General features: G+C 51.7%; 5 protein-coding genes across 13 annotated transcripts; 2 read left to right on the forward strand and 3 right to left on the reverse strand.

Moving 5' to 3' along the window:
- Positions 1-1,068: 1,068 nt before the first annotated feature.
- Positions 1,069-3,820, forward strand: INO80B (INO80 complex subunit B). The gene is made up of 5 exons (XM_081595802.1): positions 1,069-1,177; positions 1,398-1,590; positions 1,805-1,923; positions 2,095-2,264; positions 3,204-3,820. The coding sequence occupies exons 1-5, from the start codon at positions 1,069-1,071 to the stop codon at positions 3,732-3,734; spliced, it is 1,122 nt and encodes a 373-aa protein (XP_081451928.1). The 3' UTR covers positions 3,735-3,820.
- A 512-nt stretch (positions 3,821-4,332) lies between these two features.
- WBP1 (WW domain binding protein 1) lies at positions 4,333-6,743 on the forward strand. 2 transcript variants are annotated; one of them, XM_081595800.1, is made up of 5 exons: positions 4,333-4,557; positions 4,886-4,987; positions 5,515-5,617; positions 5,737-5,913; positions 6,082-6,743. In XM_081595800.1, exons 1-5 carry the CDS (start codon positions 4,489-4,491, stop codon positions 6,540-6,542), a joined length of 912 nt encoding a protein of 303 aa, XP_081451926.1. In that variant the 5' UTR covers positions 4,333-4,488; the 3' UTR covers positions 6,543-6,743. The 2 variants fall into 2 exon arrangements, with proteins under 2 accessions (XP_081451926.1, XP_081451927.1); XM_081595801.1 differs by lacking the exon at positions 4,886-4,987.
- A 188-nt stretch (positions 6,744-6,931) lies between these two features.
- MOGS (mannosyl-oligosaccharide glucosidase) lies at positions 6,932-14,927 on the reverse strand. Of its 3 annotated transcripts, none has more exons than XM_081595804.1 (4): positions 14,538-14,927; positions 9,769-9,995; positions 9,108-9,304; positions 6,932-8,872 (listed from the first exon to the last, which is right to left on the reverse strand). In XM_081595804.1, the coding sequence occupies exons 2-4, from the start codon at positions 9,988-9,990 to the stop codon at positions 7,132-7,134; spliced, it is 2,160 nt and encodes a 719-aa protein (XP_081451930.1). In that variant the 5' UTR covers positions 9,991-9,995; positions 14,538-14,927; the 3' UTR covers positions 6,932-7,131. The 3 variants fall into 3 exon arrangements, with proteins under 3 accessions (XP_081451930.1, XP_081451929.1, XP_081451931.1); XM_081595803.1 differs by lacking the exon at positions 14,538-14,927 and adding an exon at positions 10,178-10,677; XM_081595805.1 differs by lacking the exon at positions 9,769-9,995.
- On the reverse strand, positions 14,115-15,333 carry MRPL53 (mitochondrial ribosomal protein L53). Its single transcript, XM_081595813.1, has 3 exons — positions 15,227-15,333; positions 15,016-15,128; positions 14,115-14,927 (listed from the first exon to the last, which is right to left on the reverse strand). Exons 1-3 carry the CDS (start codon positions 15,316-15,318, stop codon positions 14,794-14,796), a joined length of 339 nt encoding a protein of 112 aa, XP_081451939.1. The 5' UTR covers positions 15,319-15,333; the 3' UTR covers positions 14,115-14,793.
- A 194-nt stretch (positions 15,334-15,527) lies between these two features.
- Positions 15,528-22,684, reverse strand: CCDC142 (coiled-coil domain containing 142). 6 transcript variants are annotated; one of them, XM_081595810.1, is made up of 11 exons: positions 21,529-22,684; positions 21,145-21,231; positions 20,917-21,066; positions 20,649-20,779; positions 20,466-20,579; positions 17,495-17,609; positions 17,097-17,274; positions 16,772-16,971; positions 16,477-16,634; positions 16,158-16,390; positions 15,528-15,672 (listed from the first exon to the last, which is right to left on the reverse strand). In XM_081595810.1, the coding sequence occupies exons 1-10, from the start codon at positions 22,595-22,597 to the stop codon at positions 16,385-16,387; spliced, it is 2,208 nt and encodes a 735-aa protein (XP_081451936.1). In that variant the 5' UTR covers positions 22,598-22,684; the 3' UTR covers positions 15,528-15,672; positions 16,158-16,384. The 6 variants fall into 6 exon arrangements, with proteins under 6 accessions (XP_081451936.1, XP_081451933.1, XP_081451934.1 ...); XM_081595807.1 differs by having other exon boundaries at positions 16,158-16,634; XM_081595808.1 differs by having other exon boundaries at positions 15,528-16,634; positions 17,525-17,609.
- Positions 22,685-22,861: the final 177 nt, after the last annotated feature.

The raw sequence follows: 22,861 nt of genomic DNA on the forward strand, positions 1-22,861 counted from the left end.
CCTCATCTTGAAATTTGCTTTTCTTATTCCGTATATCAGCACATACATATCTACCTTGTTCCTTTTCTATAAATTAGTAAAACACACGTTTTATGCGTGTGCGCGCTTGCGTGCTCAGTCCTGTTCGACTCTTTGTGTCCTCATGGACTCCAGCCCAACAGGTTCCTCTGTCGGTGGAATTTTCCAGGCAAGAATACTGGAGTGGGTTGCCATTTCCTCCTCCAGGGGATCTTCCCAACCCAGGGATGGAACATAAGTCTCCTGCGTCTCCTGCACTGGCTGGTGAATTCTTTACCACTGAGACATGGGTTATCTTACACACGTTTTATACAAAGTTCAATAGACACAAAAGGGTATATTACAAAGAAGAAGTCTCTCTTCACCCTTGTTCTCCCAACCATCCATTGGAACTGCTGTCACCAATTTCTTGGGTAACCTTCTGGGGCCCCATTTCTTTTAATAGCACCACAGCTTCCCACTATGGTGTATCAAATCCCTGTACCAAAGTATTTTGGTTTTTCTTTAGATTGTTTCCAATACTATTACCCACTAGGACCTAAATCCCACGTCTATCTTATCGATTACAGATTAACTCTTAGCTTGTACCATAATTCATCTATCCACTTCTCTACTGATAAAGAATTGAGGCTTAAATACCATCTGCCCTCCTTGTGCTGTTAAGCCCTCCTTCATTTTGCTGGCAAATAGTTTGTTACATGCTCCTCCACCAAACTGTAAGCTCCTCAAAGGCAGAGAGGAGTATTCATATTTATCTTTGTATTATCAGAGCCTAGCCCCGAATTTGGTCCGGAACATATAGATACGTTCATCACGCTTGCGTGTAATAATAATTGAATCTCCGGCGCTGACTTCTTAAGTCGATTGTGGGGCTGCGGGGCGAGCGGAAAACCCTCCCGGCCTCAAAGAGTCCGGAACTATTGTTGGAAGGACCCTTGTTTCTCCCGGAGGCTTTTAGTCGCAAAGCGTGCCCCGCACAAGCATGGTTCCTATGCACCGGAAGTACCTGGTTATTTGCTGGGATAAGTTCTTCCGCGGGGCGGAAAAGGTATGTCTGAAAGTGTTTCGACTATTTACAGCCCCCTTTCCTTGCAAGGCCTCATGAGTAAGCTGTGGCGGCGCGGGAGCACCTCTGGGGCTATGGAGGCTCCTGAGCCTGGTAAGCGTGGATCCATAAGGCAAGTTAGGCCTTCACATAAAAGCAGTCTCTTTTTTGCTCCTTTGAGCTTCCCCCGGGTACTTCGCCACAGGTGGGAAGCAAAAAGGCGGGGCTGTTGTTATGGTATTACCAGAATACCGCGGGAACAATAGGACCCTTCTGGGTACTGGGCTTTTCTTGCCCCGCTCCCATACATCTTTGACAGGCTCTCCTTCTGCAGGGGAAGCCCTGGAGTTGAGTCTAGCGAGTGCCCACAGCCACGGAGTGCACAAGAAAAAGCACAAGAAACACAAGAAGAAACACAAGAAAAAACACTACCAGGAAGAGGAGGCTGGGCCAACGCAGCAGCCTCCCGCCAAGCCCCAGCTCAAACTCAAAATCAAGTTGGGCGGGCAGGTCTTGGGCACCAAGAGGTGAGGCCAAGAGAGCCAAGGTTTTACTTGGGGGACTTTAGAAGCAGGCAGAGACAGAAGGAGAAACTGGCTGCAGTTTTCAGAAGACAGAGAATGGATGCTGTGACTTCAGGGCCCAGGTTAATGTAGCAAGAACCCAGGAGGGCGTAGGGAAGACTGCATGTACTGAGCAGGAGACAGTTGCTCAGCTTACAGAGTGGTTGCTTCTCTGCAGTGTTCCTACGTTCACTGTGATCCCGGAAGGTCCTCGCTCACCCTCTCCCCTTATGGTTGTGGACAATGAAGAGGAACCTGTGGAAGGAGTCCCCCTTGAGCAGTACCGTGCCTGGCTGGGTGAGAAGGATCTAGAGGTGGGGAAACTGGGTTTCTCATTATACCTGGTTAAGGGAAGCGGGTTCGTTCTGAGGAAGGTGAGAATTTTGCGTGTCCCAGTATTAACTTGGACAAATTAAGGTTCCCAATCTGAACAATTCTACTTTTAGCTCTCCCAACTTTACTTTCCAGATGAAGACAGTAATCTGTCCCCCTCCCCACTGCGGGACCTGTCCGGGGGGTTAGCCGGTCAGGAGGAAGAGGAAGAACAGAGGTGGCTGGATGCCTTGGAGAAGGGGGAGCTGGATGACAATGGAGATCTCAAGAAGGAGATCAATGAACGGCTGCTCACTGCTCGACAGGTAAGTAGGTTCATTCTTTATTCGTTTGCCAAATTGATACTGAGAACTTTCCACGTCTGGAGAACTTTGCAAGGCAGCAGGGATATCAGCAGTGGAGAAAAGACAGACAAGGTCTGTGTTCTCATGGAGCTAGTATTCTTGTGTAGTAAATAATTTTGAAAAACTGGAATGTTTATAACAAAAATAGGGCGATGAAATAGAACGTAGAAAACAAACAACATTATACAGGGTAGTCTGGAAAGACCTCTCTAAAAATATAATGTTTCCAATACCAGAGAAGCTTTCCAGGCAAAGACCAGCAGGGGCAAAGACCCTGAGAGTGGAACGTGCCTAATCATGGTCAAGGAGAAGAATAAATGTGACTATGACAAAAAGGTGGTATGCAGAGAAGTGATATGTTTGGTTTATAATTCAGTAGATTACTTTGGTTTCTTAGTTGTGGTAAATGATAGAAGCAAGACCAGATAGGAAGCTATTGAAGTAGTCACCTAAGAGGTGGTGGTGGCTTGAACCAAGGTGAAATGAGTTGGAGAAACCAGATGGATTCTGGATATATTTAGGAAACGGACACTTGTTGGGGGAAGGAAGGTATCAAGGATAACCCTGAGTTTTTGACTTGAGCAATTATCCAGTTGATGCTATCCATTGGGATTCAAAGATTGAAAACAACAAAAAGGCCTCCAGAGAACTAGCACAGAGTTTTGGGACTCAGGGCAGGAAGTTGTTACTAAAGCAGTTGTCCTTGAGGGTCAAGGATCTAAAGCTGAAAGTCTGGAGACCTCAGAGGAGGCAGGATGAAAGGCTCCTGGAGACTGTGCTCAATGGACTCTTTTCTCAAGGCCTGCTCCTCAAGACCCTGCTTTCCGTGTCCCCACTTCTCCCTCCCTCATTCTGGTGGAACTCACTTCTCTATTTGCTGACATCTCCATATCTTCCTAGCGAGCTCTGCTGCAGAAGGCTCGAAGTCAGCCTTCCCCGATGCTGTCACTACCTGTGGCTGGGGGCTGCCCGGCCCCCGCTCTCACCGAAGAAATGCTGCTGAAGCGTGAGGAGCGGGCACGGAAGAGGCGGCTGCAGGCAGCTCGGCGGGCCGAGGAGCACAAGAACCAGACTATTGAGCGCCTCACCAAGACTGCGGCGCCCAGTGGGCGGGGAGGCCGAGGGGCCTCACGGGGCGAGCGGCGGGGAGGGCGGGCCGTGGCCCCAGCCCCCATGGTGCGCTACAGCAGCGGGGCACAAGGTTCCACCCTTTCCTTCCCGCCTGGCGTCCCTGCCCCCGCGCCTGTGTCTCAGCGGCCATCCCCATCTGGCCCGCCTCCTCGATGCTCTGTCCCCGGCTGTCCCCATCCGCGCCGCTATGCCTGCTCGCGCACGGGCCAGGCACTCTGCAGCCTTCAGTGCTACCGCATTAATTTGCAGATGCGGCTAGGTGGGCCTGAGGGCCCCGGATCCCCACTTCTGGCTACTTAAGGCCCTCACCCAACCTGGACTCTGTGCCTTGTCCTCTGCCCCTTGTTTTCAGTGTCCTCCCCACTTTATTAAATTTCATCCTGTGCCTTGACTTGTACAGAATTGGGGGGATGGAGTATGGGTAGGCCAATTCGCTATACACACAGCTTGCCTCCTTCCCCCCGTCCGCTGCTTGCATTGGTTCCGGGAAACGTCCACCAGGCCCTAGAACGGTAGCCGGTCCGCGCCGACACGGACTCCAGCAGACTCTTGGGACTCCGCCGCTCCTAGTGCGATTACCTGGCGTGGTCAAGCGTTTGGCGTCATCCAGAAAATAGGGCTCAAGCCAGTCAGCGGGAACTTTGCTGTCCCTGGCGACCGTTCATTGGTTGATAACTCAAACCTGTTCTGTTGTTCCTATTGGCTATTGTCGCTGTCAGTCACAGCCATGGTCGAACCTTCCCCACTCTTTGTCTGTGCAAGCTCCTGTTGTCTGGGAGAGTGGCGGAGGTGCTGCTGTAGATTGGTCACAGGGAGAAGCCTGGGATCTTTCCTATTGGCCCATCTGTCCGAGGTTGATGTGGATTGGTGGGACGGAACAACCGGGGTGCTAGTTGGCAGAGCTCTCGCTGGATGGAAGGTCCGGTCGCAGAGTGATGGTGGCGGCAGCGAAGATGGGCCGGGCAGGGACCATGGCGGTGGAGGCAGAGGTGGCAGGGGCGGGGCAGCTGGCGGTAGAGGAGACTGTGGTCTTCAGGGAGCTGTAGGTGGAGGCATGGCTCGGGTTACCGGCGGGAACGGCAGCGAGGAGGCCTGGGGGGCACTTCGGGTGCGGCAACAGCAGGTATCCCAACAGCTCCAAAAGCCTATCACGACAGCCATTTATTTCTCCTCCCTCATTCCTTGCCCCCGTCTTTTGGCGGGTGGCGGAGGAACTCTCGGAGCCAAAGGTAGTGTGAAATTCCTAGATACGGCCCTTCTACTCTCTGTAAACTTTGTAATGTAGGTGCTGTTGACTTTTGCCTGCAGCTTCATAGATCCCATCCCTTAGCTGCAGTGGAAGCTTGCAGTGGCTCTCCAGTGACCAAAGGCATAGTGAGGCCCCAGGGAGGTTCCTTCTGTCTTGCAACAGTTATTTGTGATGTTTTTCTATGTGCCTATTGTCACAACAGAGTCTGGCAGCGTCTTCTCTTGAGGGAGCAATTTGGAGAAGAGATGGAACCCAGAATCACGACCTGGATGCCATCCTTTATCATCCACAGCAATCCCATCTGGTTGGGAACCCTGCTCTGGGTCTCATATTGCTCCTCCTCTACCCTAGGAAGCCTGAGACCCAGGGGTGGAAAGATCCAGCTTAGGAGTGGGAATTAACAGACCACAGGGAATGATAATGAAAACAGCTTTGGAAATTACCTAAACTCCTTACCCACTGTCTGAGACTTTGAGATAGCCCAGTCCTCTGACTTCTGCCAAAACACGACCTTAACATTAAACACCCTAGGGAGCCAGGCTTGAATATGAGAGAAGTCTCCTATATGCAGAGCTGAAATCTGCCTCTTTGTATGCCCACACCTTGCATCTTAGTCTCTAGACTGATTCTTGCTATTCCAAACCCTCTTCCATGCTGGCAGCCCTTCAGATATTTGAACACTCCTCTCAGCATCACTTTTTCCTCTCCCTATAGATTTCTGAGCTAAACTTGGCTCACAGGATGGTATTGTGTATGTGTATGCAGGCGGTGGGGGTGGACAGTGCCTTGGGCTGGAATCTCCCTTGGTTTTAAGTGCTTCCTTGCTCCCAGCTTCGAGAGCTGTGCCCAGGAGTGAACAACCAGCCCTACCTCTGTGAGAGTGGTCACTGCTGTGGGGAGACTGGCTGCTGCACGTACTACTATGAGCTCTGGTGTGAGTCTTCAAGGGGGCTCTTCTTTTGTTCTTCTGCCCACCCGCCTTTGGACTTCAGCCTTCAAGGACCCTTCTCTGCATAGGAGGTATCTAAGTCTCTTCCTCCTCGCCTCCTGCAGGGTTCTGGCTGCTCTGGACTGTCCTCATTCTCTTTAGCTGCTGTTGCGCCTTCCGCCATCGACGAGCTAAACTCCGGCTGCAGCAGCAGCAGCGGCAGCGTGAGATCAACTTGTTGGCCTACCATGGGGCATGCCATGGGGCTGGCCCTGTTCCTACTGGCTCACTGCTTGACCTTCGTGAGTGACTTGAGGCTCTGGCCTCTCAGTGGTCCCTCCCAAACCAGGACCCTGGTTCATTCCACACTCCCTTTTCAGAGATTTCAAAGCACACTTTTTCCTCATAGGAAAGACACCACTACCCCACCCCTGGTTGCCTTCTATCAACCATACCATTCTTTCCTGCAGGCCTCCTCAGCGCCTTCAAACCCCCAGCCTATGAGGATGTGGTTCACCGCCCAGGCACACCGCCGCCTCCTTACACTGCAGCCACAGGCTGCCCCTCGACTGCTTCCAGTCAACGCACCTGCTGCTCCTCCGCTTCCAGCTGTCCTGCTCACCATGAGGGAACAAATGTGGAAGATGTTTCCTCCCACCAGAGTGCCCCTCCTCATCAGGAGGGTGAGCTTGGGGCAGGAGTGAGCCCTGCCCCCACACTCCCCTCCTGCCGCTATCGCCGCCTGACTGGTGACTCAGGTATTGAGCTCTGCCCTTGTCCTGACTCCAGCGAGGGTAAGCCAGTCAAGGAGGCTAGGGTTAGTGCCACCCCACGAGAGGTGGAGGACCAGTCCCCTTGTGTACGGCCCCTAAATCCTGCACCCCAAGTCTCTCCTGTGGGGCTGGCTTCCAGTGAAGGGGACATCCCATAAGCAATTTGGGGAGGGGGGTGGGTTACCTGCCCACCAGAAACAGCCCTGCTCCCAACTCCCTGGGTTCTCGGCCTCTCCCTACCCTCCTAGAATGAAAAGGCTGGAGTCCTGAGGAGAAGGGCAGTGTTTGAGGGACTGTGTGAGCTCTATCTCCCAAGACATACACAGGAGCCTTTGATCTCATTAAAGAGATGTGAACCAGCTGCTTGTGGATTTGGGTGGACTAGTGCTCGACTTACTGCATTGCACTTGACCTGACTAGGTTTGGAAGGGAGTTAGTGGCCACTTTTTCCACCTTCTCTGAAGGAGAGCAGGCAGCCCTAAGGCCTGGACTGAGTTAAGACCTCTTGGTGAGGCAAAGCTGGCAAAAGCAATAGAGTCCAGCATGGTTTTCCCATTTATTTAGAAAAATAGACTCTGAATTCACATTCACCCCAGGACCATGTGGGATGTCAGTTAGGAGACACCTGAGATGAGCTGAGGAGGGTTTGAAGCACTGCTATCTGACAGCTAGGGGCAGAAGTGAGAGACTTGTCCCTCTAGTCCAGAACGGAATAAGGGGGCTGGCTTCCCCTCCCACGCTCCCCCTTCAGTAGTCTTCAGCCATGGCCAGTAGGACAAGGCTGGTCCAGCCCTGGAAAGGGCGGCAGCCCATGCCTCGCCCATCCCGGTCACTGTACTGCTCCCACAGGAAGCCTGTGGCCTGGTACTGCCGTCTCACATTGCCCACCAAATTGGCACGGAGCTCTCTGTGGAGCCTGGCAGCATGGGCCTGGTGGGGGCCCTCCTGATGCCCATAGTAGTGCAGAGCCCCCAGTGCCAGGTAGTTGACATTGAACCACACAGCACCTCGCCAGTAGGGAGGATCATGCTCGGAATTGCGCTGGCTGTAAAAGGGGCTGGATGCTGCAAGAGAGCGCAAACCAAAGGGGCTCCAGAGTTGACGCCGATCGGCTAGAACATCCAGCATGGGTCCAAGGCGAGGTGAATTGGGGTCCAGCAGCCGCAGCAGAAAAGGGAAAAGACTGATGTAGCCCAAGGCATCCACATACTGTAAGTGAGGAGGGGGCCGGCCCACCACCCGCATCAGCCCCTGAGGGGGCCGAGGCTTCAGCTGCACTGCTTTTGTATGGTTCCCAAAGTCTGCAAAGACTCCTAGCTCTGGGGCCCAGTGCAGCTCATCCAGGCTCTCTGCTTCCAGGGAGGCAGCCAGTGGGCCCAGCTCTGCAGCTGCCTCAGCCTCTCCCAACTGCTCTGCTAGCCGCATCAGCACACGGGAACCTAGGGCCACCCAACACCACAGATCCAGGTGCCGCTCACTGGCTGAAGGGTGTGAAGCCCGGGGATAGTCATCCAGCCCCGAAGGCAGCGTCTTGGGGTTTAGTAGGGTTGGCAAGGCTGGGTCCCGGCCGCGCCAGCGGTAAGATAGTGGCACTGGCCCTACCTGGCTGTGATGAAGCCAGGAGAACCAGGCACGCAGGCGAGGAAAGGCCCTGCGGAGGAAGGCCAAGTCGGCAGGGTCACCACCCTCTAGCATGTGGGCTACAGGCAAAAGCAGAGTTGGAGGGTTGGCATGGGCTGTCCTTTGCACCAGGAACTCTGAGGGCACCCGGGCTCGGGCCTCATCCCCCAGCACCTGCTCCCGCCCAATCCAGCCGTCGGCATTAAGCAGCCCCAGCCAGTGGCCTATGGCTTCCCGGGTGAGCCGGGGATCCCACCGTTGGATCACCAGCTGGTGGAAGCCCTCATCCCAAAGGAAGCCTCTTGGGAAGAATGACCGAGAGGGCACTGCTGTAAAAAGAGGGACAGATGGAAAGAGGACTGGGTCCACCTTCTGCTCAGACCCCTCAACCTCCATGTTTGGCAACACCAGACCCTGTCCATAGAAGTAGCCAATCCCACCAAGAAGGCCACTGAGGGCAACCTGACCCAAAGCCTGCTCCTCAGGGCTCAGGCCCTTCTCCTTTAGCCGGAAAGTCTTCTCAAAGCGCTCCCTAAAGGCTTCAGCATTGCTTTCCAGGGCGTGGGTCAGCAGATTGCCTGCCAGCTGCTCTAGGGCTTGGCTTCCTCCTGTCCGGGCACTGCCTGATTCAAACACCAACTCCACAGAAAAGGGGACTTTCAGTGTCACCTGTTGTATCAAAAATTGCCCTTGTCCCTGTCCTTGCCCACTTGGGCCTCTGTTGTCCCACTTCAGAGATCCTGGCAAGCCGAGGTAGCGTTCAGGGGAAGCCCCTGGGGGCTCATGCTGAAACCAGTTATTCAGGCGACTCTTCACCATCTCTGTCAGCAAGGGAAGTCCTGGATTGGAGGACCAGAAGACATTGTAGCTTGAAAGGAAGAAGATAAACAGGAAATATTATGCAGGAGGAAGCGGTGAGGATTATAGAGAAACGAGGTGATGAGGAGTCAGGATGGGAGGGTCTTGGCAATGCAGGGAACACGGAGCCTAGTGAGAAGGGAAATGCCTGGTGAAAAGAGGGTAGGGTTGAGGAGATGGAAATCAGACTAAGTCAGCATTCATACCACCCCTCCCACCATCCCACACTCTCTTCCCCCAGTTACCTGCCATACTTGGGGGTGGTATCTCCTGGACTGGTTGGTGCCAGAAGTGTAAAGCGGAAGTCACCAAGTTCACTGGTGTGCCCACTGATGAACTTCAACTGCCCCTTAGCCCCAACCTCTGGCACAAGGACTTCTTTGCCATCTGTTACCACATAGAAGAACAGGGACACCAAAGGGAGGGCAGAGGTACCTGAGGCCTGGGTGACCAATGAGGAGAGAAAAACACAGCATTAGGTTAGCAGGCCTTCCCCTGAGAATCAGCCTTAGGGAAAGGGACAGCAGGTGAGAACAACATACATCTAGCAGTGTCAAGGGTCACTGAGAGGAAGCACTAGTGGGGTGGGATAAAGAGCTATGCTCAGCTCTAGGAAATAATAGTACTTTTGTGCCATGTACTGTGCGAAGAACTCTACATATTATTGGTATTTCCTTTAATCCTTAACAATTCTGTGAATTAGGTGCTATTTTTATTTACATTTTACAGACAAGAAAACCAAGGCTCAGAGATAGTAAAAAGAGATGGTCATACAGGCAAGTTTTTAAGGCAAGCAGCAAACTCAGAGCCCCTTCTGTTTACCCCCACTTTATCCTGCATTTGCAGGCAGCAAAGAAAGGGTGGAGGAAGTCTGGACTGGGGGAGGGGTGTCCTGAGGGCCCTGACCTGAGGCTCTACAGTCACTCTCCAGCTCCAGTCCCCTCCGTGCTGACCCCCAGGCCTCTTGACGAACTCAGTGGTGAGCCTTAAGGCCCCATCCTGGATGTGTTGCCGCCCGAAGGAGACACCGTCGTGGAACTCCCAGCCATAGGGACCCACGCCGTCCCCCTGCTCACACGTGTGCCTGAGCTTAGGGGTCCCTGGGGTGGTGCCTTGCTGCGCCCACATCAGTCCTAGGGGTAGAATGGCCACGTAAGTCAAAGACAGCGCTCTTGTCCCTCTGGGTCGCCGATTACTTCAGGGTCATCCCTCCTCCTAACTCTCCTGATCCACTCCTCACCACCCTTGATCTGGCGCGAAGCCGGGGCGCCCAGATTAAATGCCCGCCTGCCTGCCCGCCCCGGGTCCAGGTTACCGGTGAGGAGGGGCTGTGGGCTTCGGGTCTTCATGCCGAAGTAGACGTGAGGGCGGTAGGTGCCCCAGAAGAGGTCCGGAGCCACGGTAGGGCTGGAAGAGTCGGGAGGCAGCGCCGGCGGCGCGGAGTGCAGCATGACAGCCCGCCGCGCACGGTACCACGCCAGAAGCCAGCGGCCGGACAGGCCCAGGGCCAGAGACAGGACCACTACGGCCAGAGCCGCGCCCCCAGCCGCGCCCCGGGCCCTGCCGCCCCGGCCATCCCGCCGTACGGGGCCTCCCCGAGCCGCCCTCTCTGCCGTCCGCGCTCCGTCTGCCGGCGCTCCGCGGCGCCGCCGCTCGCCCCGAGCCATCCTTCCACAGAAATCGTCGTCGCGGGGACCCGGAAAGATGGCAACAGAGCCCGGTCCTGCTTTACCTCCTAGCCTTGCGCGGCGCCGGGGGCGACCACTAATGTGTCAGCCGCACCTGCCCGCCGGTGCCTACAGCTCGGCTTCCGCCTCCTCCCGGAAGTCCCGCCCCGCCACGTCAGGTTAAGCTCCCCAACCAGGAAAGGCTGTCGCCCTCGTGGCATAGGGTTGATCTCGAGTGTGGGCCTTTTGTGCTGTGTCCACTGGATCAGCGTTTATTTGGCCTTCTCACAGAGTTCACAGGCTAGTAAGAAAAACCAATCTCACATTTGTCCTTTTTTCCCTTTTAGTACTATATATTAAGAACCTGAGACGCCATCGTTTTATTTTTAACCTCTCCCCAATCTGGCGGCTGAAAACCATGGCCTAGAAAGTTCAATAAGGTGGCCCTGGCCACAGAGCTAAGTGGCTAGCTTGGAACCTAGGTGTATCTGAATCAGACTGCACCATATTGTCCACATACCTATACCTTCTTTCCCAGTGAAATGGAGTGGATCCAAGAGCATCTTTTCCAGCAGTGTCTTTAAGCCTCCCTCTGACTTTAGCTGTGGCATCTCCACTCAGTCTAGGGTTCCTAATTTAGATGAACCCTAAAAAGACCATAATGGTGCTGTGTATACTTTTTTTTTTTTAGCCTTTTATACAACCCAGGAAGCCAAGGTACTTAGGGGAAAGATTGCTTATGTCCAGGTCAGGGAAGGCTGTAGCAAGGAGGTGGCATCTGCACCTGATGTTGACATAGAGTCAAGGTTACCTTTTTTAAAAAAAGATTTATGTTTGGCTGTGGTGGGTCTTCCTTGCTGCACACAGGCTTTCTCTAGTTGTGGTGAGTAGGGGCTACTCTTCATTGTGATGCATGGGTTCTCACTGCTCTGGCTTCTCTTATTGTGCACAGCTGGGGCTCTAAAGTGGAGGCTCAGTAGTTGTGGCGCAAGGGCTTAATTGGCTGGGGCATGTGAGATCTTCCCAGACCAAGTATTGAATCCGAGTCCCTTGCATTGCAAGGTGGATCCTTAACCACTGGACCATGAGGGAAGCCCTCCTCTTTTTAATTTTTTTGTTAAGAGGGCTTTAGGAAAAAAAAAAAAAAAAGAATTATTTACTTATTTGGTTGTACCAGGTCTTAGCTGCAGCATGCAAACTCTTAGTTGCTTCATGTAGTATCTAGTTTGTTGACCAGGGATCGAACCCAGGCCCCCTGCCTCAGGAGCAAGGAGTCAACCACTGGACCACCGAGTAGTCCCAAGGTTACATTTGATTGACTTCCCTGGTGGCTCAGACGGTAAAGCGTCTGTCTACAATGCGGGAGACCTGGGTTCGATCCCTGGGTCGGGAAGATCCTCTGGAGAAGGAAATGGCAACCCACTCCTGTACTCTTGCCTGGAAAATCCCATGGATGGAGGAGCGTGGCAGGCTACAGTCCATGGGGTCGCAAAGAGTCAGCCACGACTGAGCGGCTTCACTTTCACTTTACATTTGATTATGGTTCAGAAATGCAACTTAGATTCATAGTTACTTCTCACCAACAGCTCAGCATAAAAGGTGTTTTCATAAAGTACAAATTTCTATCATCCTCTAAAAAAACCCTAATCCACGTTTATGTTATTCTAGCTATTATCACACCTACCATCCAAACTTTAATTATATAAAACTAACACTTTATGCTGCACACTTATTTCACTATAATCTGACTCCTGGCCCTACCCTCCAGTGGTAGACTCTTTACTCATTTAACAATCACCTTCTGACTAAATCAAATGGTCGGTCCTTTTTGCTACCATTGCACCTGGTCCACTTCTATATTTTAGCACTTAGTACACACCTGAATTTCACCATTCATCCTTGAATCTCAGTAATAATCAGTTCAAGTCACAAGGTTAATGCTAAATATTTGTAAATTCAACACATGTTTATTGCACACTGTGTATCAGGCACTAAGCAAAGTGTTGGGGACACAGAGAAAACAGTCCTAACCTCAAGTTCACAATCTAGAAGCCCAGTGCCAGCATTCAATCCATGTTTACAGCAATGTTGGAACCATCTGTATTTTTACAGATCAAAGAGGTTAATCTGGTCAATGATAAGAGGTTAACCATGGGCCTGGAGAACTCAAATCTAGGTAGTCAGTATCCTTTCATCACTATATAGAGGCCTGTAGCATAAGGCCTCTTAGATGTTTATGTTATGCTCACTCAATATTCTAGGCAGTCAACGGATATCTATTTACTTATTTGCACGTGGGGATCTTAGTTCCCAGACCAGGGATTGAACCAGTGCCCTCTGTAGTGGAAGCAAAGAGTCTTAATCACTGGACTGTTAGGGAAGTCCCAGATATCAATTCACTTAATCCTCTCAACACTTCTATGAGGTAGGTACTATTATCCCCATTTTACAAATGAGGAAATAGGCACTGAGACTAAGTAATGTGTCCAAAGTTACATAGCTACTTAAGGGACAAGCTTAGGATTTCAATCCCAGGCATTCTGGTTTGTACTACATTTGATTGTCTCCTGATAGTTTTTCTTTAAAGGGAGAGGGAAGAAAACCAGTCCTTTGAAGATATCACTGTTTTAAGCAGAGAAGTACTACAGTAATGTGGTAGGAGGATATATTTGGCAAAGTACACAGCAGCCAGTGTCCAGAGATTCTTGATTGCCTGGCTGAACATTCTGAAGTTTTTCTCTAAACCAGTGACTATCAAGCATTTTTTCTTACAACCTACATTAACAATTCTATACTGCAACCAAGAACATGCAAATAAATACACATCCACACACTTTATATAACTATATTCACGATTGTATGCTTAAAACTTAGGTTTCTTAAAGAATACTTCCCAGTCCATGTGCCATGCACTCGGATACTTTTTATTCTATTTTACTGATTTTTAAAGGCTGATTTAACCCCCTAAATTGACTTCATGATCCACAGCTGTAAGCTAGTATGAAAAACACTTTAGGCACTGTTCTCTGAAACAAGCAGTGAAAGTTAAGTCAGTCACTCAGTCATGTCTGACTCTTTGTAACCCCATGGACTCTTCTGTCCATGGAATTCTCCAAGCAAGAATACTGGCGTGGTTTGCCATTTCCTATTCCAGAAACAAGTAGTAGTAAGACATAAAACCAAGGCTTTGGAAAGATAAAATTAAGGAACGAAAATGGTTAGAAAAAAAGGAGACCAGGTGAGAGAATACAGCAATAATACAGGAGCATGAATGGGAATGGAGAGAACATTTCAGGAGATTTTGTTTAAGACAAAATATTCTGAACTTACTGACTGGATATGCAGGGAAAGGGAGAGGGCAGAACCAGAGATAAAGCTGTGATTTCCAGCTCAAGACGCTGAGCAGATGAAGTGCCTTTTAAAGGAATAAGGATGTCAGAAGAGGAGGCAAGTACAGCTGACTCTAAAACAATGGGGGTGGGGAAGGGAGTTAGGGGCTCCACTCCTTCCGCGTTGAGAAGGGGGGGATAACTTTACAGTCAGCATCCATGATTCCACAACTGCAGATTCAAACAACCACAGATCATGTAGTAATGTAGTATTTATTTTAAAATAGGCATATACGAGCACCCCTGCAGTTCAAACCTGCCGTTGTTCAAGGATCATTATAGACAGTATGCAAGATTATCAGTTTTATTTTGGACAAAGAGTGTTGCTGGTATTTGGAGAAAACTGGTAGTAGGTACACTGACTATATAGCACAGAATTTAAGATTAGAGCCAAACAGAAATGTAGGATTTAACCCAAAAGGATAGTTCAAGTCATGACAGAGACAGTATGCCCCCAAAAATAAGAGAAAGGAGAGTAGTACACCTTTATGGTTAAGAGAAGACAAGGGACCCGAGAGGAAGAGAAGTTCCACAAGGAGTGAATTAAGAGCGGCAAATGCTACTGAAATGGAAAGATGAGGACTGAGAACACAGCATTTCTAGTAAGAGTAAGACGTACCTTGAGTAGTGGAAGAAGCCAAATTTGAATTAAGCAGTGAGTGATGGTAAGAAACTGAAATAAATTCAAATTTGTCCGCACCCCGCCCATCTTTTCTCGTTCCAGAAACATTGGTTAGGTTTGTAGTCACAGGCCTCTTTTATTTTTTTGGCGTTCTGTAGCCCTCCAGATAGTGATTTGAGAAATTAAGTTCTTCTTAAATAAGTGTCCTTAGCAGTCTTGGGTTAAAATCTGTTCACTGGTCTCTTCTGTGCTGTCAGCGCCCGGTACTGGCGCTCGGCTTGTCCCCGCTCCCCGCCGCGCCCCTGGCCTGGATGTGGGAGGCGAAAGCAGTGAGCATTTCCTGGGCGGTCAGGTGAGCGCCGCGCATAATCAAGCGATGCCCATCTCCTGGAGGGAAAAAAACGAGTAAACCACCAAGACTACGGAGCCAGGGCCGAGGGCGCGCGACTCCCACCCGACTCCCAACGAGACCCACCGAACAGCACGTCTACGCAAGGCTCGGAGCCGTCGTGCCTCACGTCCGCAATCACTGAGCAGTTGAGGTTCGTACAGCGAACTTTTTCGCTGCTCACCGCCTGGAGGAAGGTCCTGCGACGGGAAAACGGCGTGAGCGCCGGACAGAAGAAACTAGATCCCCAGCGGGAGGAAGGAGAGCCCCTTCGCGTCCGCACCGCTGCCCCTCGTACCTCGTCGATTCCACGTTCTTCTCGAAGGGGCAGAACTGAACCCGAACCTGCTTGACCGAGCGGAGTCCGAGCCGAGCCAAGGCCGCCGCCATGGTGACACCCGCCCCGGAAGGACTTGTGGCTGGCGGAAGTAGTGCGAGGGTCTGAGAGCCGCGGCGCACTTCCGCAGTCACGGACCTCCGCTCGGCGAGGATTCTCCGTCTCCGTTAGCGGTGCTGGTCCCCAAGCCGCCTCCCTGGGCTCCCCAACCGAGAAGAGGAGGAACGCCAGGAAGGAGAGAGACGGTTTCGGCACAGGGTATGGAGGGCCCAAAGTACGCTCTCAATAAACACTACCTGACTCTTGTACCATGGTGAAGACAATGAATAATGCAAAAGCCATTTGCTCCTGGCTCGGATGACACGCCTTCTGCAGCCTCTCCCTCTCTGCACCCTGCTGTGCTAGATCTAGGTTAACACCGTCTTAAGTGCTGGTCCCTTGCAAGGGGCGGGCACTACCACCGCAGGGATTATAAACCTACCAGAGGGTAAACCCCACTCAGGTAATTTCAGATTAAATGTGTGGACTCTGGAGTAGCTAACGCTTACACGTGAAGGTTCTACAGCCCACTATTCTTAAATGACTAAAAATAGTAAGGAGGGGAGTACAGGGTACTGTAACATAGGCCGTGGGGACTGATTTAGGTGTAGAAATTCCACCTCTGTGGTTCCTGAGGAATTACTTTGTAGTAGTGTCCCAACCTGACTTGTGTTTAGCCTGGCTCCTGGGACTGAAGAGGAAGTTACATCTGGCTCCCTGTTTTCTATTGCTTTTCCCCTTTCTCTTGGGATCCAACCCTAAAGTCTTACTCCCAGGATTTAGCTGCTAGTGTCTAGCCCCGAGATGTCTTTACTGATGGGGAACTGTGCCCGAGCCTCCCAAGGATGCTGACCTCTGGGTTTCAAGCTGTGGTCATGCCCTTTACTCTGGATTCCAGGGAACTGGAGTAGTGATCTTGGATTAGCTTTTCAAGTCCATGCTCTGTGTAGCTTGTGGTTCTCAGATATGCTTTCTTCCAAGCTCCCAAATGAACTTTTAAAATATGCATTTCTAAATGTCTGGGCTTTTTCAGACAGAGGTGGGGAGCTCAGACTGGCTTCTGATGAGGGTCCTTAGGATTCAGAACTGGTCCCCAGGCAGGAAAGAAAAGGTAAGTGCCAGCGAGGATGTTGGTGCTGCCTCAGGGCAAGCCAGGCCTGCTGGTTTCCTACCAGGTAAGCCTCAGGGCTAGGTCCTCCTCCCCACAGTGTGCTTAGCAGCTGAGCTGTCTGGGTTGGAAATACTCCAGGCCGAAGAGGGGGCTCCAAGCTCTCCAGGCTGTTGAGGCTGCTGCTGGGCAGTTCCATGGTCTGGACCTCATTACATGCACCTGGTAAGGCAGGAGTGGAAGGCAGGTCGCTAGCAAGGGGGACACTAAAGCCAGATTGATGACGAGGATGGGGATGGGGTACGAGTAATGAGCTAGGGGTGAAGAGAGCCTGGAGTTGGGAAGGGAGAGTGACTCACAGCAACAGGGAAGCCCTCTGTGGACTTGAGTCTTGGGCAGGGGCTGCTGCAACAGACACAGCAGGGCCCCATCCAGCCGCTGGAAGATGCTGAGCATGAACAGAGTCTGGCGAAGTTCTGGGGACAGGCCCCACTGCTCCTCCTCCAGCAAGTCCCTGACCACTCCAAAGTCTTGTCTGAGCTGCAGCGCCCCCTGCAGGCTGAATGCCAAGGTACAGTGTGGCGACCTGACCCTCCTGCCTCGCCAAACTGCTCTTCCCCACCATCCCCCTCCTTTTTTTTCAGTACTGTTCATCGCCCTGCCACTTCCTTCTTTTCTTCTCACCTGAACCGGATCCCATGAGAGAGGATGTGGTCAAGCCAGGCACCCAGGATAGCAGTCAGCGCCTGGCTCAGGGCAGGGGCCTGGGCTTGGGGTGGCAGTCCATGCAGTCCTTGCAACACAGGCTCCAATACCCTGCGGACCACCAACCCAGCATACTCACTAGGAATGCTGGGAAGTTCTGGAGTGAGAGCAGAGAAAGGATAGGATATGAGGTTAGGGAGATCCCTCCAGCCCCTAATGGAGCATTTGGGGGAAGAAGGTAGGAGTTCAGGGTGAGGGGACAAAGAAGGTGAGGACAACGATGGAGGCAGAGAAGTGGAGCCCCTCAAGGACGCAAAGGGGCTTGGACACTGTTATCCCCGGGAAGCCGGGGCGGGAATCCCGAGATGAGGAGTTACCAGGACACAGACGATGCTGCCAGTACCGACCCCGTGGCATGTGGAGTTCGAAGTCCTGTGTGGCTTGTTTATGACATTCTTGAAAAAAGAGACTCAGTGACTCTTCAGGCAGGTGCTGTGGGGATAAGGAAAAAGTAAAAGGGCTTGTTTATCTGTGAGGGATTTGTCAAGTCATATGCTCTTCTAAATCTGAGGTGTTTAACCTGGCATCCATAAAGCCCCAGCACAGAATTGTATGCATAATTGTACAGGCTTGGGCATTTTCTGAGGAGAGATGCTATTGCTTTTACTGAGTTTTCCAAAGGCCTGGACTGAGAAAAGAATATGGACAATTGCCCTAAGATTACCCTGCTCTCCTCAGCTTGGTTTAGAAAATGGATACCCTCCAGGTTAGTTTTATTCCATAGGAACATTAATAGGAAAAAAAAGATGGAGACACCCTCACTACCGCCAGTGTTCAAAAGCAAATGCTACTGAGAGGGGTCTGCATGATCTGCAGATAGGCAGCGGCTGAAAAGAGAAAAGCGAATTGTATGATCTTCTGTCATCTATAAAAGGAAGGCAAGAACTGCTTGTAGATCAGGAGCAATGAATATAACTTTCTGAGATTCAGGAACCTTTGGAATGTCCTCACACTGAATATTCTTTGTAGCCACTTCCATTTCTCCAAAGCATTATAACCCACAAAGCAAGAAAAAGTCCATGTGCTGGTTTGGTTTCTCTGGTTTGATAGGTTTTGTTTTTGGATGGGGGAGAAGACAGCAAAAAGAGAGAGGTATCTACAGCCCTTCTTGGAGAAGAACCCCAAGAATTGGGGTGTGTGGTGGCAGGTCTAAAGAAAAGGTGACTGTATGCCTGAAGCCTCAAGAGAGGATGGGACTGGGTTGAGGGGCAGGGGTGGGCCCCTATGGCTCCTGATACATATCCTGACAACGGCCTATCTAAATCCAAACTCTTCTTCTCTTAGCCCAAATACCAGCACCCTTTTCTCCCTTATATATGATAAAGAAGTAACCCTTTTGTCAACTGACATTTGTTAGGAAATTCTGTAGTCAACACTCAGGAAATACAAGGTCATGCTATGAGACATTTTCTATGAGACATTACAGTCCAGCTGAGGAGAAAATTCACATCTGATTCTTCTTTTTCGTCCCAGTGCTGTATGTAGTTGAAAGCCCAGAACAGACCCAGCAGTGGAGCAAGGCACGAAACTAGATGGCGTTTGGTTCACGTGGTGAGCACACTGTCCCTGCCCCTTTTGCTCTGTTCTCACTGCAACCACCAAGAGTTGGCCCTTCCTCATACTATGTCTCCCCACTTCCCTTCTATCCTGATTGCTATAGCTGGATCAAACTCTATCACTTACAACTTACAATGGCTCCCTATCACTTATGAGATAAAGTCTAAAATCTGTGGGCTGGTGTTCACTGCCCTCCACATCTTGATGACAACCTACTCCTCCACAATCCTCCACCCCGACCCTTGACAAGTACATGCCCATGTATATGGGCAAGTATATACCCATGTACATGCACACACACACAAAGGGAGCTTTTGCTTTGGTCAGGCCATCTCCCCACTACTCCCCCAAGGAACTATGAACTACCCACCTCCAGTAACCCCTGCTGCTCCTCTGAGGCTACCCATCCACCAGCTTGAGCCATAGGCCCTGTATGGAGCTTCTGTTACCACATGCCCACCAAAGCTTTCCCTCCCCAGAGCTCCCACAATTATTACTGCCCAACACTACTCATGAAGAGCCTGTTCTGGGGCATGTTGAATTGAAAGAGGACATGGGAGTAAATTGATGTAGAAATGCCCAACAGGCAGATGCAGATGGTGGATTAGGGCTAAACTGTGAGGGTCCACAGCGCCTTGGTGCAGAGAGAAGGAGCAGAGGGACAGGGACTAAACTCCACAACCATGCCCCTGTTCAGGGCAAAGAGGAGACATCTGGGCAGGAAGAGAAAACAAGCAGAGAGACATCATCCACAATAGGAACAGATAGAGTGTAAGATGGAGAAAAATTAAAATACAAGTAAAAGAGTTTAACTCATAAATTTAGAGGAAAATAATAAAATATTAGAAGAAACAGCCAAGAATGAATGAAAATCACTACTGTAGAACAGGGATTAGAAGTTGAGGTGGAGGCAATTAAAGTGCTATTTTTTCATTACAAGCCTTCTAGAATAATATTTTGTTTCAGTTTTAATAAAAATACAAGTTGTACTTTTACAAAAGAAAAGAAACATTCTATCAAAAACTAGTAAATAAAGCCAATCATTTATCTTGCTTATTCTCTACAAAATATACCTCAAAGTAACCAAATAATTTTTGAGGCAAGTTTCACTTGGGACTTCCCAGCTGGTGCAGTGGTTGAATCCACTTTCCAATGCAGGGGACCCTGGTTCAGTTCCTGGTCAGGGAACTTAGATCCCACATGCAGGGGGCACCTGAGCCCCCATACTCTGGCGCCCATGCACAGTGAAAGATCTCACATACTTCAATGAGGATTGCACATGCCACAACTAAGACTCAGCCAAATAAGTATATTAAAAATTTTAAAGTGTCACTTCGTAAGAGTAATCTGATTAATAATGAAGGATAACAGAATTAGAATGTCACCACCTTGTACCCTCTAATGAAATAATGGATATAGACAATGATCATCAGTGGCTGTTAAAGTCACAACAGGAGAGCCTGACATATGAGTTGGGGGTTGGGATATACAAATGAAAGAAACTGACCATGAGTTGATTGTTATTAAAGCCTCAGTGGTAGGAATATGGAGGTCCATTATATTCCTCTACTTCTGTATTTTAAAAAAAATTTCCATAATGAGAGGACAAAAAATGGATTTAGTGGCAGTCCACACAAGAAAATATACCTTCAGTGGCAATTCCAAGGCACTTGAGTTGTTCTACCACCATCACAACCACCCCACCAACCCCCAAGCTGGTGCCTCTCCTACCTGGATCTGCACAGTCAGCTTCCGGATCTCCAGGCCCAGCTGCTGCTCCACATCCAGAGCCAAGCTTTCCTCTGAGGCCAGGTGAGACAAAGCTTCTGCCTCCTGCAGTAGAGGCTTTGACAGAAACAGAGTGAGCTCTGAGCCCAACGCAGGATGCTCCCCTCCTGTTCCCTAGCTACTCACAGGTAAGTCCTTCTGGATCAGGAGCAGGAAGGAACGTGGGGCCCACGCTGCCAGATGCTGCTGAGTTCTGCTCCAAAACCAGAGCAAGGTAGTCTGCAGGGTACAGAGCCCCAGGGCAAGGGGTGCAGGACCTGGGGAAAGGAGGGACAGAATATCTGAAGGGATACGGAGCACCTTTGGGAAGAGGCAGGTTTCAGAACAGAATAAGGAATAAAGGGGGTATCCTCAGTGTTCTCCTATCCCCCCCATCCCCAGCACCTTGTCTCACCTGGCGGCCTGCAGAGGAGCAGTCCTGACCTGTGCTCCTGAAGGGCATCCAAGAGGGGAGGGAAGAGCTGTTGTAAAAGTTTGGTGGTACAAGAGGATGAGGGAAGGCTGCTCTGATTTCCACTAGCAGATCCCAAGACCTGGCAGAAGCCTGAAGATGAGGGGTATGGTTTGATAAGGAAGGGGCAATCTGGGGCTTGTGTCACTGCCATTACCCCTTCCTCCTCACCTTGATCCCAGCTCCAAGTAAGAGACTGATGAATTAGGTTGCGACACAAAGAAGCCAGCTCCTTCTCACACTCCTGAGGCAGTGATGCTAGTGGAAGAAATGACTCTGGAGCCTGAAAACATGGTCTCTCTTTTCCACAGCCACTGCCCCCACTCAATGATGGGGGAAGAGGGGAAGTTTCCCCCAAGACTCAAGGCTGGCATGGAAAGCAAGACCTTGCCTTGAAAGCTAAGAAGCTTATAACCTGAACCCCCAGGGGTTGGGTGGGGTGGGAGATGTTCCTTCTAAAGGGTCTGCTTTTGTAGTCTGGTGGCAGTTGAGTGAAGTGAATACGAAGTAAAAGACTCCAGCCTTCCCAAACACCCACCCAGGCCCATCACTCACCCTGACCCAGTGCCTGACTCAGCTGCTGTGCCGCTGCCCTGGGGTCCTTCCAGGGTCCTAGACTTAGGTCCAGGCTCTGAGCACAGGCTCCCCACAGCAGGGTCCAGTACTGGCTCCACAAGGCTCCGGCCCCTCCAAGCCCCAGTTCACCGCTGGCTGAACCCGTCACGCCCCTCAACAGGCCCAGTAGCCCTGGCAACAGCTCCCGCTCCTCTTGGCACCGTCTGAGGAGCTGGTCCCTCAAGCCAGATCCCCTGAGCGCCTCATCCAGCCAACCTGCCACCTGGCAACCCCGCTCCCCCGTCAGGAGGCGGAGCACACGGCCGGGGGGATATGGGCGCGCTGATACTGGGACTTGGCTCAAGGCGTTCCCCTGCAGCTGGTGGTACGCCGGAAGTGCCAGCAGCAAGTTGGCGAGTTGGGATGACAGATCTGGGGTGGCGGGCGCCCGGCCCAGAGCCCGAAGCCGCATCTCGACAGTAGCATCCAAGCGCTGGGCTGCTAGTCCGACAGGGCGTGCCAGGAGTAGCGGGTGGGGCGTCTCCAGAAGGCTGCTTCGCAGGACCGCCCCTCCGGAAAGGTGCTGTAGCAGGTCGCGGCACAGCTGAAGCAAGGGGCCATGGCTAGGAGATGGAAGGCCGGGACTCAGGATCCTCAGGAAGCGCACGGCCGCCTGTAGGTGGAGGGCGCAGTCCCGCGCCTGGAGGAGCTGCTCTCGCTCGCGCTGCAGCCGCAGCAACACAGCCCTGAGACGCCGTAGCGCCGGAGGAATCAGGCTGCCAGGTGCCAGCTCCCGCCCCGAGTCTACAGCGCCAGCCTCACTGTGCTCTCCTGCGTCCGCCGGCGCCACCCACCACGGCTGCTCTTTCGGAGCTCCGTCAGGCCGAGGGTCGAGGCAGAGGATGCTCCGGGCAACCGGCAGCCCCGGCCAGCCACGAACGTCCCCGCGGAGAGCGCCTGCCCGCTTTCTCTGCCACTGCTCCTCCTCGGCGCCCCCAGGCTGCGCCCGTAACGGCGGCACGGTAGCCAGCGGAGGCAGAAGGCCACCAGAGCGAGACGCTTGGGCCATGGGACACCGTGTCCGGAACCAGCCTAACGATTCCCACCACCCCGCACTGCCCAATGCCCGCCACAGCGACGGCTCCGCCCTATCCCCAGAGCCTTCAACTCTTGCCAGGGTGCCGCCGGGACCGTCATGGACTCTCTGGCGCTCCGTAAGCGTGTGCTTCCGCCCTCGACAAAGATGGCTGCATACTCAGTCTCACTTCGCCCTTGAAGTTAAGTCGCTCAGTCGTGTCCGACTCTTTGGGTCACAAGGGAGCCTACAGGCTCC

Source organism: Giraffa tippelskirchi, chromosome 4 (assembly GCF_054371585.1).
Source record: "Giraffa tippelskirchi isolate mGirTip1 chromosome 4, T2T-mGirTip1v1.2.pri, whole genome shotgun sequence".
NCBI classification, from domain to species: Eukaryota; Metazoa; Chordata; class Mammalia; order Artiodactyla; family Giraffidae; genus Giraffa; species Giraffa tippelskirchi.